The sequence below is a fragment of the Crocodylus siamensis genome, chromosome 6, assembly GCF_052110815.1.
Source record: "Crocodylus siamensis isolate JL-2025a chromosome 6, ASM5211081v1, whole genome shotgun sequence".
Classification (NCBI taxonomy): Eukaryota; Metazoa; Chordata; order Crocodylia; family Crocodylidae; genus Crocodylus; species Crocodylus siamensis.
The window spans coordinates 62,686,881-62,704,812 of record NC_143400.1 but is presented as its reverse complement, the minus strand read 5'-3'; the positions used below and the strand labels follow the sequence as shown (position 1 = coordinate 62,704,812).

General features: G+C 41.3%; 1 protein-coding gene across 6 annotated transcripts in view; it reads right to left on the bottom strand.

The window, feature by feature from the left end:
- The window catches only part of AGFG1 (ArfGAP with FG repeats 1), a 66,110-nt gene extending 61,862 nt beyond the window's left edge, over positions 1 to 4,248 (bottom strand). For 2 of the 6 annotated variants that reach the window (XM_090051547.1, XM_090051549.1), the window contains exon 1: positions 3,902 to 4,223. In XM_090051547.1, coding sequence (XP_089907673.1) covers positions 3,902 to 4,068 — 167 coding nt within the window. In that variant the 5' untranslated portion in view covers positions 4,069 to 4,223. Of the gene's footprint in view, positions 1 to 3,901 lie in introns of all 6 variants that reach the window. The other 4 variants (XM_090051548.1, XM_090051546.1, XM_090051544.1 and 1 more) reach the window with 4 other exon arrangements.
- Positions 4,249 to 17,932: the final 13,684 nt, after the last annotated feature.

Below are 17,932 nucleotides of genomic sequence, written 5' to 3'. Positions count from 1 at the left end.
GCCATGTGTGGGGAAGGGAGGGGTTCAGACTGTTCAACTCCCCCACTGCCTCCCTGCCCCCACTGTTTGCCCCATTGCAGCAGTAGGGGTGGGGGAAACAAGTTTAAGTAATTAGATGCTATACACAGAAAGCTGACAAATTTTCTATATAAAGAATCTAATGTTGGGAGGTCATCTTTAATTCAGATGCATCTTGGATTTGGGCAAATACAGTAATTGAACCCTCAAGTGATAACTGATGTTTTCAAAGTAGTTCCTATATCTTCTATTCAGGTAATTTAAATAGCATTTTTAAATAATATAAATAGGAATTAAACAAGCAGGCTTTCAGGCTACAAAAAAGCCAACCCCTCTAATAACTATTGGAGAAAGGAACCAGCTATTGCTCAATCTTCTTTAAAATGCTGATCTATGAAAGTTGGAAACAAGACTATGCAGCAAAGGATAAGAGCAGCTGAAAGAAAGAGATATGCAGAGACAGATGGGAGATGAGCCACAGTGGCATTTAGCCAAAAATTTCAAAGGGTGATTTTGAGGTATGGAGCATAGTAAAATAGAGATGCCATTATATCAAGGCATAGCATTTGAAAGGTTCTCCATGACTTCTCTGCAAGTCCACGTAGCAGCCCCCTGCTTACATTTTTCTGGTGCACCTACTATGATCACTTTTGCCATGAAGCTTTCCACCTGTCAAACAAATAAAAGACACACATTCCTAGTACCCCCCAAACCCCTAGGACACCACGTGAAGCCAACCAGAAGGCAGAAATGGACACATGTGAAAAGGAAACCAGAGTGGTAGATGGTTTATTTTTGTCCCTGCCCACCAGATGCTCCAACAAATATGCATAGTTCACCTAGTACAAGCCTTGTCCCAATCGAACACATTAGGATTCCTCACTGACACAGCACAGGAACAGAATGACATGTAGCCACAAAATCAAATCACAAGAGCAGAGGGCATCAAGAGGCCACAGACCCTTAAATTCACTATTTTCATTGTATTCTATTTTTAAAGTCAAGTCTTCATTATAATTTTTTTGTTTATATGTTAATGTAAGCCCAAACCTGAGAAAGGTCATTAGCAAACATTCAAAACTGGACACAAATGAAGGAGTAAGTACATACTTTGATGTATTGACTAAGGCCACTAAAATGTTTAGCTATACTGCACAATTCCAGAAGAATGGTCAGAAAACAGTTAACTTTCAAATCTGGAAGTTCAGTCAGCAATACTTGCATCTAATACTATGCTGCCTACGGAAGTATTGTTTTTTTTTAAATGTTTAAAAGAAAAAAGAAAAAAAAATCACTGTTCTTTCATTTTTCTCTTCCAAAGAGATATCTTAATCAAAAGTTAATCACCACTTGAATAAGCAGCAAATCTAGATATCTTTTATTTACACCGTGCAAACAACTGGTCTTACCTATATCACATAGTAAGTGTTCTTCAGAGCTGGACTAGGGAAAACGCACAAACAAAGCTATTAAATATTACGTACTGGGATCTGCTATAGTAGTGCAAGACGCAGACGAAATAACAACAATATAAATAAGCCTCCAAAGTACTCAACATCACAACCACTCCACCAGATGTGGAAAGTCTACAAATTCCTTATTTTAGAGACTTCCTTAAACTAACTTATACACAAGACTTGTTTATTTAAAGCTTCATAATGTTCAAAGTTAAATTTCTTTTTAAATTTTGAAGGTGGAATTCATCAGTAAGGGTGTTTAGAGATTTTTTGTGTAAGAAACCAGTCAACTTGAATTATAGTTGTATTTTCATTGACATACTCTCTTTGCAAAATGTCACTGAAAACAGCAAAACTTAAGTAGAACTGTAGATAGCTTATCAAGTAAGTGCCACTTGTTTCAGCATTTAGTTTTAATGTACTATGAAAGACAAAACATCATAGGATAGATTCCTATAATGTTACTTATTATGGTATTGTATTTTATCCAGAATATATGATTTAAGAAATAAGTGAAAGCCAAGATGAATAAAGCCAAGTTTAGATAAAACATTTTAAAGTCTCATAACAGTTAATTATTCCATTTGTAAACACAAGCTCTATTAGTTCAGAAAAGTGTTTTTAAAATCCTCTTTAAAAAGTTCTTGCATTTGTTAACAGACTAAGATCGTTTCACCAGCCAGTGGCTTTCGTATGCAAAATGGTGTCAAATAGTGAACTAGAAAAAAAAGTGATCAGTCTTTACCCTGCCATTTGATTCACTGTAGGTGCATCCTTAATATTATCAAATACTGGACTAGGGTCTCTAGTCCATAAATAGCAGCTCTGACAGGTGATAGAGAGCCCAAATCCACTTCAAGCCATGCTAAGCATCTCAGCTGAACTCACTGTGCATCTTATTAAGTGCACTCATACTAGTTGACCAGGACTAGCTAGTCCACTAAGAAGTAGTACTGTGGTGTGATGAAATTATACTGTCCATTCAAGCAGTAAGAATATTAAGCTTATACACAGCACCTTAAAACAGCTGCAAACGCAAGCAGTTTATTAGTTTGCCATACCAATATTAGGGACTACCCAATATTAAAAGCTCTAGATTTCTCTTCAGTTGTACAATCTAGATTCACTCTGTGTTATGAATGGGCCTCATCCAATAAATCTATGCAAAACATAGGAGAGAATAGAAAAGAAAAAGAAAAACTAAATCGGGAATCTGATGGAACAAATAGATAGCTTGTCCAGTGTAGATTCAGCATGAAGCTGAAATGTTTTATCCGTTCAGAAGTTAGCAATGCTGTCAGCCAGGCATAGAAATACTACCGAAGGGTGCCTATACACATACAGTGAGGCTGCTGCGACATGCTGTAATTGTAGCTGTAATTAATTGAGTCTGCTGGAGTGTGGTAACTACTGCATTCCAGGGTCACGTGCATCAGCATCCCTGCGCTGAGAAGTGGTGGCAAGGACACCAACTAAAGCTTGTTCAATGAGCCACCGTTTTTCAGCATGGGGACACTGATACACATGCTCTAAAGCTTCTGGAGTGTCACCTCTCAGAGCCATGCTAATTAAAGTCCTCCCTCTCCCGCCCAGCACATCACAAACACCCTTAGTTTTCAATACCTTCACCATTCATTTATCCATTCCTGTTAGAGGATTCTTCAGATTCCTAGATGATTTATTAAACTCCCACTTCCAAAGCATAGATCTAGACCCCTGAACAAAGTATTTGTCATTTAAACACTTAAAAATCTCTCAGATTTTTCTGACCCTTCCCTCAGAACCTAGCTTTGTAAACACCTGCACACCTAGACAGCCTTACTCATGCAAACAAACCTGTTTACTCAACAAAGCCCTTAAACACTTTGCCTTTAAATTATCCAAAGTTAATTCACTAATATTCTATCAAACCAGTTTAGCTTTATTTCCCAAAGTTTCCAATCAAAGCAAAGGCCAGCTCGTCCATGCAAGCTGTTTGGCCGCCTAAGTCTCAGAAACCTGTAATGCATTTTAACCCTTCCAGCATCAGCAGACTGTGAAAGGAAGTGGTCTGGAAATGACGCCAGAGGCAAGGGTGGCTTGGGCTGGACCAACTACGGAGTCAGGATGGAGTCAGACAAGCTGCAAGACCTCCCTCCCCGGGAGGTGCTCCAGCTTGACCCCAGCTGGTATGAGCCACGGCCCTGAGAAGTCCTCGCCTCTCAGAGCCCGACTCATCACTACAGGATTTGCCAGCACCTACCCCGAACAAACCCTTCGACATTTTTTTTTAAAAGAAAAGGACCAAAAAGGAGACGACAAAGTTCCTTCTCCTCCCCCAGCCCAACCGCCTCCAACTGCTCCTCGGCGGCCACTTCCAGCCGGGCAGGGACTCGCAGCTCCACCCGCCAGAGCCCAGAGCACCACCCCGGCCGCGCCGCACTCACAGGATGCCGGAGCAGGAGGTGCAGACGAAGCTGCCCACGGTCATGTCGGTGTAGGTGGGGCCGCGCTGGTCACAATCGAAGCACTTGCGGTTGGGCGGGAGGCTGCTCATCTCCCGCAGCAGCTTCAGGTGCTTCTCCTCCTGCTTCCGCTTCGCGCTCGCCGCCATCGCGCCGGGCCGGGGGGAGGGGGGAAAGGGGCCGAGCCGGGCCGCGCGGCACGCTGCGAGCGGGCAGCGGCGCAGGGCCGGAGCGGTGAATGACGAGCGAGGCGGAACACGCGCGACACCTTTACGGGAGCCAACGAGCGCCGCGAGGCCGCGCGGGGCGGGTAGGGAGAGGCCGGGGCGCCGCTCGGCGCGCGCCCGCCGCCTGCAGCGCCCCCTGCCGCCCGGGCGGCCTCAGGAGATTTCCCCCTTGCAACATGACCTAATGTCACTCATTTCTTTTTCTTAAAATATCCTGTTAAAATCTTCTGGATTGCTTTCAATAGCCACCGGGAGATAAACGCTGATCCCGGTCGACATCCGGAAGGTTGGCAACCCTACCTCAGGGTGAACGGGTAATGCAGTCCTCCACTCCAAAATTGGGCTTCTGCTGAGACTGACCACAAAGAAGCTAGTTAGGAGCATGGTTACCAGTTTACACTGAATCCTCCTCAACTTTCTCATTCATTCGTGCGGCGACAGGAGGTCGGCATTTGCCTGCCGAAGTCTGCACATCCTGCACTTGTGCACCACGGTTGTAACTAGCCTGTGCTACTCGTAGCACAGGTAAAAATAGGAAAATGTGTTTTGTACTAGGGTTGGTTGAAAAATTTCAAATTTGGGGGGTAAAACTTTTCAGTTTTCAACCCACTCTGCCTTGGGCAACTTTTGGATCAATGGTTTTTAAATGCGTAGTTCATGGTAAATCTTTCTAGGGCTGGGACAAATATAATGTTTTCCAAAGTAATTCAGGCTTTAAAGCAGAGACTAAGGAATGAAAGGTCTTTTGTAAAATGTCCGTTTCAAAATTCATAGCAATTATAGCTGTAGTTGTTTATGTTTTATAAGTGAAATAACATATATGTACAAATTCAAACAAAAACTTTCTTTAACCTTTTACATTGCCCTTGCTTCCCAAAAACATAACCATTCCATTATGAACCTTTTCTTACAACCAGAGTCAACAAGTTCAGCAAAGCTTTGCATTTGCAATAGTCTCTTCTAACTTTATGACATTTGCTGATTAATATATTTCCAAAATAATTCCTGCCTGACCTTCTCGTATTGTTTCAAAGGAACTGTTAATACAGCTTCAAAAAAGCTTACAGTGAGAATTTTCATGGAGAATCTTCAGAAGAAAATGGAGTTTGTGCAAAGAATATTGCTAGGGATCTTTGTCTTTTTTGTTATAAAGAACAGACGTACATATTCTTCCCTATCTGAATTTGGCAGCCAATAATAAGCCAAACAACTTCCTCCAGCAAAGGAAACAAAATAGAGCTAATTGTTTCATAGAACTTACTGATATCCTTGAGGAACTCTTGGCACTGCCCTGAACTAAATCTTCCCAAAGTCTGAAAAAATTGTATTTCTGCTTTGTAAAGATACTGCTTTTTAAAGTATGTTTTTGAACTTAGTACAGCATACTCTAAAGAAATAAAAGATTTAATACAGTTTAAAATGCTGTAATTTAACTTACAAAGTTGCCTAGCAGCACTATCTATGATTAGTTAATATAAACTCAACTATTCTTCTAGGGGTTAGTGATCCAGCCATCTTGTGAATGTAGAGTTTATTTTGTGGTCGGTAGGCATCATACTATTGATTTTAGAGAAAGAAAAAACTGAGCACTAATCTTTTTGTCATGGTTTATTAAATAAGATTTCAAGGACCAGTTAATGTAATTTGTCACAGTTCCATTGATTGCTATAGGAATTTTACCCTGGACTTCCATAAGACTTTGCCAGTTTACATCCGGTTGAACGTCTAGTCACAAGTCATAAGTTTTAAAACATGATTAAATATTGTACTGGCCTTGAATTACTCTCTCTTATAGTGGAGGCTATGTTAATGAAAATTATGTAATTATTAACTACTGCAATCTGAAGTGGTACCTTATAGCCTAACTTGGTCAGGAAACATTAACTTGCATACTCTACAGCCTATTCATCAGATGCTATAGCCTATGAAAGCTCATGCTTCTCTCAGTGACTTAGTCTATAAGGTGACATCCTGCCCTGTTTTCTGTATAACTTCAGAATAGCAGCTACCTCTCTCTAACTGTAATGTTGCCTACCTATCTGGCTCTATTTATTTTCTAAAGCACTCATTTCTAAAATGTCTAGGCATTAATTTTACAGAAACACACACACAATTAAGCACTGTTTCTTCCGTTAAATGGCCAAATTCTCTTTCCCTTTCTCATTTTTCACCTCTCTCTAAAGTGTTGTTATGCATGTTATTTATTTAGAAGACTGAATGTTTCACAGCTAACAGACACTTTTAACTTTTGCTTTCTATTAAACCAAGATAATACAGGACAGTTTAATGCTGCCAGTGAATAAAAGCTGACAGTTAAAAGTCATATGTAAATGCTGTGGAGAGCAAGAAGCACCTAGCACAGGGGCAGGCAATTATTTTGGGCAGAGGGCCGCTTACTGAGTTTTGGCAAGCCAACGAGGGCTGCATGACAGGCAGCGCAGGGCAGATAAATGTTCATTTTCTAAATTTTTTAGGGGCCCTGTGAGATGGATAGAATGGCCTGGCAGGCCACATCTAGCCCCCGAGCCGCATTTTGCCCACCCCTGACCTAGCAGTTTAATTTCTAAAGCTATCTTTTTCTGCTGACCCTCAACCCTGAGCATAACAAGTTAGATCTTGCTCCCATCAAAGACTAGGGAGTTTTGCCATTGACATGGAAACAGAAATGGGACAAACTTTAATCCCATACATCTTTAGTACTTCTGCATGAATATATTTTTATTATATCTAAAACAGTTTTAAATTAGCACCTAAAATCCTGACCACATTTAAGCAATACTTCCATTGATTTCAATGGGATAAGGGCTTCACCTAATATGCCTATTTATTCCTGGTTAGATTCAGTAGCTCCCTACCCCGTACCAAAAAAACACTCACTCTCTCTCTTACAGGCATCCATTAAGGTTTACAAAATTTCAGACAATTCTGCCATAAACCATGACCACATTTACAAACTCAAGTTCCTGTGTTAAGTATTTAAAACAGACAATTCATTTCAAGAGGAGCTATGAAAAATCTGGCCACTTAAGTAATCAAATGTGGATTAAAGTGCTTGACTGTAGTCATCCAAGTTCAAAAATACCTGGCCTTGGAATCTGACATCCATTTCAATGTTCCCATACATCATCTTTAATTCCAAATTAATTCAAAACCTATCCTACCTCTCTCTGATTGCATAAGATGCCCACCCTATACTCTGTATGTGTATTACTGTACCCTTTTCCCTTCCTTTTTATTTTCTAGTTTGTTACCCTCTTCAGTGTAGAGACCTTTCCCTTTTTATTTTAGCCTCTAAAGAGAACAAGAACATGGGATCAAATCAAATATTAATAAACACCAAATACTAATAAACCTCATCCTTTTTATGGATGTACCATTATCTTTCATGTTATCAACTATCACTCCTGTTCTCCTACCCATTAATCTAAATTTCCCACTCCAACAATCTTTCCAAACAATTTTTTTCTGCATCTTCCCATACTTACTGTCAGATTTACATTTCTGTGTTCAGGCACAAATTGGCCAGCTGATTATTTCAAAAGCACTTACATCTGTCTGCACCTTTCATGGCTTCTAGCATTTCTTTCTTAATTACAAAAGGTTTCCTACACTTGTGATTTTGCTTTTAAAATAAAAAGCAAAACTTAAAAGCTAGTGCTTTTGTGGGTAATCATTTCTGGAAGCCCAGTCTTTCAGAAGCTCTTAATGGAAACTAGTAACAATATATGTTATAATTTACAAACATATATTCTGGGGGAATAATTATCAGGAACAAAAGAAACAAAGAGCCAAGAGTGTGCATTTGGAAGATGAATAAGACACACTTTGCTTGTCACAAGGATTGAGGTCAATAATATCCATTTTAAAGCAATTAACCCAGCAAGCTAAGTGACAAAGAGAAGGATCACACAGGAAGACTAATGGTCCATTAAAACCATTTTACTTCACTAGGGATGGACCTACAAAATTAATCCTGGGATTAGCTATATGAGATCTGTGGTGAACTACTAGTACCAATTTGCATGTAAAGGATTCTCTGAAAACATTAGCAAAAATTACAGCAACTCTGTCTGATAAAAAAGTTCACTGCTATGTTTCATTTAAGATTCATTCAAATAAATGTAACAGGTTATGTTGGCCATTCTGCTTCTACAAATTATCATCAAAGTTAATAATTATTTAAAGTAAAAAATGTAATAGTGGGAAACAACTGAATAAAAAAAATGAATTACAAAATCTGTCATTATTTAAAATGACATTTCTTTTTCACATCCACTCCCATGATTTTAACATAATGACAAAGGTAAATTATTTATAGATCTGCTTTTTCCTATAACTCCTGCTTGTTGGAAACAGACTGCACACTTCCTACTCTTAATCTGGGCCAGCTCTTCTTTAGGCTTTTGGGACTGTAGCCTAAATTCCGTTAGAATCATTTAGACTTTCCTACTCTATTTAATGTGCAGTTATTACATGTTACTTGGAATATGTAATCTGGCCCTGAGCCATGAGGGGGATATGACTTGAATGGCCAAAAGAAACCAAAATCCAAGCATGTTACAGGCTGAGCTGCTCACAGAATGTGCTTTCTGTGAAAGTACATAAGCCACTGCTTAAGAATTATTTTCATTTATAAAAATACCTAATGGAATGACCTAGGGAAAGGAGGGTAAACACAGACAAAACAATAAATTGGATCCAGTTGCCAACAATCTTACAAGTGATATTTTAAATACATACAATGAACTATAGGGGCTTTCATAATATAACAAAGCAACAAACAAAGGATTTTTTTGCCCAGAGTAAGAATCTGTCCTTGCACTCTTAGTATATAGGAATTATGAACTGTACTATAATAATGCAATAGGTGACAGGATGTTTTATCATCAGGTGCAACCATGAAAATCTTTCAAGAATCCATGATTTAAGAGACAGACAGAAGGCAGCATTTAAACTAGCAAAATCATAGACGCATAAACTTATGTAAGCAAAAGTCTTACTTCATCAGATGCTATGAAGCATCTGTAGGAAGCAGAGCTTTTAAACAGAAAGCAGTGATTAGAATACAAAGAGTAGGGAAGGGGGAGGAAAAAGAAGGGGATGCTGCTGGGAGAGGCAAGGTGGGTAGGAGAGAGAAAAATAAAGTAGTTTACCCACTGAGGTTAACCAGGGTTATATAAATTAATCCAGGTAATGGGAGACAGACAGTAGGGCAGCCACAGAGAGAAAGCTAAAATGCTGATGTTGGCAAGGTGAAGTTTGAGGAGCCATACACATGTTAATTTAGGAGAATGGGTGAATGAACAATAGCAAAGAGACCGAAATGTCAAGAGAAAGCCCACCAGAAATAAACAAAGAAAGTATGGTTTTATGTATTGGGAATAATAAGAAGCTTATAGTTTCTGATCAGTTTTTAGAACTCAGAAGATAATGGAATGAGAAATATATAGAGATAAAATGGAGCCAGAGAGGGGTTCTTTACTAGTGTGAGCTAATCTGCTGGAGACAGGGTAGATTTATACTTTATAGACTAACCAGAGTATGTATACATGTGCACACACTTTGGTTAGTTTGTAAAGTGCAAATCTACCCTGCTTTCTTCTTGACCTCAGTTTAACATGTCTAACTATGGGAGTGTGTAGATGAAATGGGGGCCCTACATTGAAGTGGTGGGTTTTAAAAAACACCACTTCAATTTAGGGCTGATTAAACTCCTGTGTCATGCACACACCCTGCTGACTTACCTGCCTGTCTGGCAGGGAGGGGCTGGTGAGCTGCTGGTGGGCAGAATGGTCCCTGGGCTGCAGGGGGAGGGGGCTGGTGCTTCCCTCCGCAGCAACAGGAGGCCCACCCCCCCAGGCAGCACCCACCTGCAGTCCCAGGGGGCACTGCAGCCACAGAGGGAAGCACTGGGTCCCTGTACAGCTCAGGCAGGCAGGGAGGTTCCAGGGGGGTGGGGGAAGATCAGGCTCACTGCTTTTCTTGGGCAAAGCTGCTTTCCTGGGCTGCTGTCAGGCTGCCTGCAGGGCTTCCTGCAGAGCCATGGAGCTGCATGCAGCCCAGTGCTTCACTTCATGGCTGTAGGGGCAGCAAACTAAAGCTCCTCAGAGAAGTTTAAGTTTCCTGCACCCCAAGTCATTTAAGGTGCATTACACTGCCAAATTTCCTACAGCGGCTGGAATGCTCAATATGCTGCTGAGGCAGGCTAACACCGACATCATTACAGTGCTACAAAAGCATTTAGCCCACTTTAAAGTGTTACACACCGCCCCCCTCATTTAGTCTACACATGGCCTATGTCTCTAATGTACTGGAGCTAGCCAGCATGGGACAGCTAGAATCTCCCTAGCTAGCCCAGCTGTAAGTATTCTGATCAAACTAACTGTAATTACTACGTGGGTGTGGTCATTTATAACACTGCTATCTAATTTATAGTTATTTTGTTGCAGTATTTTAGAATATGCATTTAACATAATTGTATAGCTGCTATCAGCTTTTGGCTTTAATGAAGGAATTTTAAGTGAATTACTGGAATGGTAAATCAAATGACAATATAAATGTACTCACAGGGGTGAAGAAAAAGTACAGGGGCAGAGGTGGATGAGGAAACTAACTGACTAGAGGCAGAAATTACACACAAACCAGAATAAGCGATCAGGAACTAGTTCAAATCTGTAACGTAACAGGGCAAAGTACAGACAACATTTTAACAGTCAAAAAGACGGAGGCTGAATCAATTCAGTCTTTGCAGGTTAGTCTAAACTGCAGAGATTAAACTGAGAAACAACTGGACACACATTTACTTTTGATTTAGATAATGTATCCGAATGGCTCAGGCCGGAGATGAGGAGAGCGCAAGAGGACAGCTTTCTGGCACATATCCAGCATGAGCCGTGTGCTCACTTCCTCTTCCTGCTGCCCCTGAGGTCTCTGGGATTTGCAGTCCAGAATTACAGCAGCAGGATTCTGCCAGGCTGCTCATCACTTCCTCTTCTTGTTTCCAGTTGTCTCTGGGATTTGTAGTCCACAGTTGCAGCCAGCAGTGACTTTCAGTAAGTTTGGCAGGGCAGGGCAACTCTGTACAAAGGGGAAGGGGGGTTTAACTCCCCCTCCTTGGCCCCAGACCGCGGTTAGGGTCTGATGGGGGGGGGGCAGTCCCTGCACCCCACTCAAAACCCTTCTCTGCTGGAGCATACAGCACAGCTCAGCCCAACCCAGCCCAAGGCTGGAAAGCATGCTGGGGGACTCTGATTTAACTTAAACCAGGAAGGGGCCTGGGACATAAGTTTTATAAACCGATTTGACCCAAATCAGTTAAGTCTGATACTACATTTAACCAGGTTTATCTTAAACCAGTTTCGGCCATTTTGAAACTGGTTTATGTGCACTTAACTTCTGTTCTGTTATAAGTTTAAACCATTTTCTGATGACTTAAACCAGTTTATGTGCAACTTCTGTCCCTAGCTGAGAAGGTCAGTGCACATAAACCATTTTCAACATGACCAAAACCAACTTAATATAAACCTGATTGGATGTAATATCAGACCTAACTGATTAAGGTTAAATCAGTTTATTGGACTTCTGTGCCAAATCCCCTCCAGATTCAAGTTAACTCACAGTCCCTCAGCATTCCAGGATGCTTTGCACCTCCCCCACAAACCTCTCCCTCCCGCATGGCAGGTGGGTGGGATAATCTTAGCCCATGCTGTTTGCTCCAGCCAAGCAGGAAGGTGTGCTTCTGGCCAGGGCCATTGCAAGTGCATGGCTGCATTTCCAGAATCACAAGTGAATATCTGTTCACTTGCTTATTTTTTCAATCTATGCAGCTTAGACTAACCTGCAAAGATTGAATTGATTCAGCCACAGGCTTTATGGCAGTCTGTACTTAGCCAGGGTCTTGCTGCCAGGGGGGGAAAGGGAGTGTAATAGGGAGCAAGGTTCCAGAGGTGACTGCTTAGGGAGATGCCTGCTGTGAGGCTTGAAGAGTGTTCTCTCTTGATTAATAAAAACGCATGTTTCAAAAAGGGTCCGTGATCTAGCATGGATGCTTCTGTGACAGGCCCAAGGTTCCTAACTTAGATCTCCATCTTTGAGGGGTCTTTCAACACTGATGCCATTGAGAGGCATTGCTGGTAGTGTTAGAAATATTATTAAAAATGCATTATCAATAGCAGATTTAGAAAAAAAACACAGCTGCTAGCCCTCCTTGTCTCCTTAATGGGAGAGGGAAGGGGGGGTTGGAAATTGAAGGGAAAACCACCAAAGGCCCTTTGTACTAAGGTATCACTCTCTCTTTGTTCTGCAAATTTACTATCTCTTTGTTACACTAAATCACACTTTCTTTCATGACCCCCACATTCTTAGGCTAAGATAAGAGCAAATGCCATTTTTGCCTTCAGGTTGAACCTTGAGTAACCTTGGATCCCTTCTACGCACATGTGATAACCTAATGCATATTAAGCCTATCCGCCCCGCATACTTAAGTAGTTAATTATAATGCACATGGGACATATGAAGCGACATGTTTACATATATGTTTGTATGAACCAGAAATGAGTTGTAAAAGTTCCTCCTTCTGCACAGGAGAAACTGGTCAGGAGAGAGGGGATAAAAGCCTGCTAATGATTGTGCCTGGGGGCAGAGTGTTTGATCTTTTGTCTCTCTCTCTGACCCTATTTGCAAATATATACCTTTTGTGTTGCTAATAGAGTGTGTCTGTAGCTGAAGGTTTTTTTCCTCCTCCCGAGAAACGAACCACGATTTTTATATCAGTAGCTTGGAGGATCTGTGTGTCTTTTTTGTCTCAACTTGTCTTCAAGCAATGCCACAACAGCTTGAAAAGTAGTTAGTTTCACGCTGTATAATTTAATAAACTTCAGTCAAATTTATATGATAAATCAAAATCCTTTGGGCCACTGCTTGTTTTTTTACATTCCCCAACAAGGATATTTTATCAGGACTTTTGTGCAGGCTCTTTCTTCCCACAGAAACATGTGCAGGAGTCATAAAATACGTTTTTCCAGGATTATTTTTCACATTCTGTCTAAAAGACAAGTTCACCAGGACAGTTTTAAAATAACCTACAATTGTCATTCCACATTATCTGCTTGCAAAAGAAGAACTTTAAACCCTTAAGTTGCCAGATACTAGAAACAGGTGCCTGACGTCTCATTGGCTTAAAGACATTTTAATAATTGTCACATCATGCCATTTAATGTTGAGAACTACCATCCATGTTGCTGGCAGGCAGGCAGGCTCCAAATTACCACAAAGAACTGAGTTAATTATAGGTGCAGGAGAATTGGCTAGAAGGTTCCCAAAAGCTGAGAATTATATCTCTGGCTATTGCAGATAGCTGTGTTAAGGGTGACTCTCATAGGTATTACTTAGGATTTTGTGGCCATTTTTTCCCCTTTCACATTGCCTTTAGTACCAAGCCTTTAGTAAGGCTACCAATAAAGCACCTGACATAGGTGTGTCAAACCCATCTGCGCCATCAGGCTGGATTCAGACAGCAAGGAGCCTCTCAGGGTGGATGAGACTCAGCAGGGGTGGCAGGGCAAGCAGCAGTGCTGATATTAAAGCAGCCATTGCTTACTCCCTGCCACTGATATATGTGTCCTAATCTAACTACGCAACATTATTCCACTGGAAGTAGTGGGTTGGTAATTCTTTCCTAAATTCATCTGTTTGTAGTGTATGGCCTAGGAATGTTGTTGTTATAGCAAGTGAGATTGGGGCCCACTGTGCCAGGCCCCACACAGTATACAGTAAATGTTCCCTACCTGTCACAGACCAAATAAGAACTCATCTAAAGAGTCAAGACAAAAAAAAAAGGATGAAACTGGTTTATGTGCACCATGGAGAAAGAGAGATTTAGGATTAAGCCTTTAAAGATGCAAAGCAACTTCCCAAGGTCACATAACAGTTCAGTGATAAACCTGGCAGGAGAACACAGGTCTGCTGACTTCTGGCTCACTGCTCTCTGTTAGTTCATACTGTTTCTCCTGGTGGTAGAGTGGGAACTACAGGGACAGATCCATGATTTGGAAAAAAGGGAGCACAGGAGCAGCCACTCCCTCTGCTGAGGTAGCTATAGCTTCACTCAGCCTCCTCGACACCCCACAGTTGCAGCCTCTGGGGACTGCTACTACTTTCCCACTGTCCCAGAGGTAGGGAAGCTTCAAAGCTGCTCCTGCTGGGCTGGGACCAGTAACAGTTGTAGAAGTGAGATGTGCTGGGGTGAGTTTCCCCCACCCTGCCTAGTCCCCCTGGGGAGCAGGTGTGGGAAAGGAGAACCCCCTGCACATTACCTCTTCTGCTTTCACTGTTCCCAGATAAGTCCCCCACTTTGAAACTTGAAACTTTCCAAATGCAAGGAAAGCAGCAGCAGCAGAGAGGGGGAACAGGGAAGGGAATCCAGGTGGGGGAGAGGCTCCCAGGCTGGATCCAATCTAATCCAAAGGGGGGGGCGGTAAAGCCACAACACTCCCCTCTGGATCTGCTGCTAGAGAACTACTGATGAAAGCCCTTGTAAATGCTAATTTAGGTGAGTGACTGGAAGTTTCTAACATTACTTTCAGAAGAGCAACTACTCTTAAGTTCTTTGATTTCCAGCAGCAGTGACTTCCACAAGAGTATTATAGCTCCTGTTAGAAAAGAATTCATCTGGCTAAATCCATTCCCATTAAATTCAACTGAATGCCCTCTTGTGATTTTTTTTTTTTATTGCAATGGCCAGGTAAGATTTCCCAGTTGACTTTTTTAATAGCATTAATAATGTTATACCACCCTCTTGCCTCTTTATTTCTAAACTTTTTCAAACTAATTAAGTCTAACCATTGAGATCTCCCTCATAGAGGTACCTTCTGTCTCCCCACTAAACCTACATACCTTTAAATAATTTTCTATTTTTGCTTCTCATAGAAAAAAAAAGTTAAAAAAATCAAGGAATGAAAGCACCAGCAAGCAGAGAATAAAAAAATGTTGTTACTGATTTTCAATGGTATTTTTTAAAAGTAACTAGCATAATATGTATTTTTTCAGTCTTCTCAATGTTTCTACAATAAAATATTGCCCTCCCTTGGTAGCACAGGGACTAATCAGGGGAGCTTTAGGCAATGTCTTGCTTACAATTTAAATTGTTTCTTGGCATGTAAGCATTGAGAATCAGTACATTAATGAAGGAATGGGTTTCACATTTTCCACTGAAGGTCTTGAATCTGCCCATCTGCAGTATTAACTATTTCAGGTTTAGTGGAAAGCTGTCACATTTTGGGAAACTCTTTTAGCAGATTTTTTTCTTTTTGGGCCTAATGTTACAATTTACAGTTTTTTCATCTTTATTTTTAGTAAAAAATCTCCTAGTATTTGTGATTTCTCAGGATGCATTTGTTTGATTTCCTTCTTGCTTAGTCTGTCCAGTGAAGTTGAAATAGTATCAACATTTTGACCTTTTCTCTATGTACCACAGTCCTTGGATTTCTACCATAGTTTGTCTCCTGGATTCTATTTCTAATTTGCATGCACAGATTGTGTAGCAAAAAGAATCTGCCTTTATATTATTACAGTAAGTTTATCTGTGAAGGTGAACCATTCAAAACCACTGCATTTTATTTTTCAAGCCATCCTTACTGGATCCTTTCTCTTTAGAATGCAAACTGACATTTTTCCATTATTGTTTCTTAAACCACCATTTTATCTTTGTGATAACTGCTCATGTGGCTGAGTTCCTGAAGTGGTACTCTGCAGGGTATAAATTATAGAATGTTTTCCAGGCCTTTCATGACATGACTGTTACAGGTTGCCTTTCAGAAGAAGGTCACTATTGGAACTAGAACCTGCTGCATCTGAAACAGAAGTGATTTGTGTTTATTATTACAGGCAGAAATTGTAGAATAATTGGGAGCCATAGCAAACTTTCACTCTATACTTAATGAATATATCAGGAGGAAGAGCTGGATCTGGAATTCTACAGGCAGCTGGGGGAGGCCGTGCGTGCAAAGGATGTTGTGGTCATGAATTACCCTGACATCAACTGGGAGGAGCAGTCGACCAGGTCTTAGCGCTTACGAAGGTTCCTGACATGCGTACAGGACCTACACCTCGTGCAGGAGGTACTCGTCCCCACTAGGGGAAATGCCATACTGGATCTGGTGGTAGCCTCTGGGGACGACCTTGTTGAATTAAAAAAGATCGTGGTTCGTTTCTCGGGAGGTGGAAAAAAAACTTTCAGCTTCAGACACACTTTATTAGCAATACAAAAGGTATATATTTGCAAATAGGGTCAGAGGGAGAAGACAAAAGATCAAATCCCTCTGCCCCCGAGCATAATCATTAGCAGGCTTTTATCCCCTCTCTCCTGACCACGTGTGCAGAAGGAGGAATTTTTACAACTCATTTCCGGTTCATACAAACATGTCGCTTCATACGTCCCATGTGCATTACAATTAACTACTTAAGTATGCGGGGCGGGTAGGCTTAATATGCATTAGGTTATAACGCGTGCGTGGATGGGACTCAAGGTTACTCAAGGTTCATCCTGAAGGCAAAAAATGGCATTTGCTCTTATCTTAGCCTTAGGAATGTGGGGTCATGAAAGAAAGTGTGATTTAGTGTGACAAAGAGATAGTAAATTTGCAGGACAGAGAGGGAGTGATGCCTTAGTACAAAGGGCCTTTTGGTGGCTTTTCCCTTCAATTTCCACCCCCCCCCTTCCCTCTCCCATTAAGGAGACAAGGATGGGTAGCAGCTGTGTTTTTCTTTTTTTTCTAAATCTGCTATTGATAATGCATTTTTAATAATATTTCTAACAATATCCCCCCTCGAGATGCTTTCTGATCTTTACTTCATTTGGGCATATCAAGATAATTACGAGGAATTTTTCTGAGGACCATGACCTTTGCAGCAGTCTGTGCTTTTAGAGGGACTGCTGCAACCTGCATTCCTTCCACTGTGGTGGTTATCAATCTAGTGAGACAAGGAATAAGGCAAGGGATAAAAATCAAACCAGTTAGAGCACACAAAAGCACAAACCCTACCTTTTTCCACCAGGGTCCTCCAAATAATTGAAACCACCAGTCCTTATTCCATGTGGTTTCCCACGTTTGTATTGGTACATGGGCTATTTTTCTAATCTCTTTGGCAATCTCTAAGACTGCTTTCCCGTTGTCATCTATTTGGAGGCAACAGTTAGAAAGGTTGAGCTTTCCGCAGACTCCGCCTTCCTCTGCAAGTAAATAGTCTAAGGCCATCCGATTTTGGTATATGGCTGCTCTCATCTGAGAACTTTGTCGGGCCAATAACTCGAGAGCAGTGGCGGTCTGGTTAGTAATTACTTCCAAGACTGCCTGCAACCGGATGATTCTATTCAGCATATATATTGGTGTCCGGTATCCCCAACTCCCATCATTAGCCCATGTAGCTGGTCCATAATACTCAATAATCCTCTGAGGGGGCCACTCATCCTTCTTCCACTTTTGGGAGCTACCCTGTGTCAAACTTACATCAATACTTCTCTTGGCCCTTTTCCAGTCATCATACAAAGAGACTCCTAGCTTATTTCCAACCTCAGACGGTAACAAAAAGAAAGCTGGTACAATTACTCCCATATAGCAAGTTCCCGTCCACCCCTGTGGTAGTATTGTATAGGCCCGTCGTCCGCAAATCCAATAGTATCCTCTTAAGGCCCTATTTTCTCTATTGGTGGCATTTGGAGGGGCCCAACCATAGGGCATCTCGGGAAACCCCAAGCCTCCTTCTGGACCCAAAGGACCAGCAACTGCGT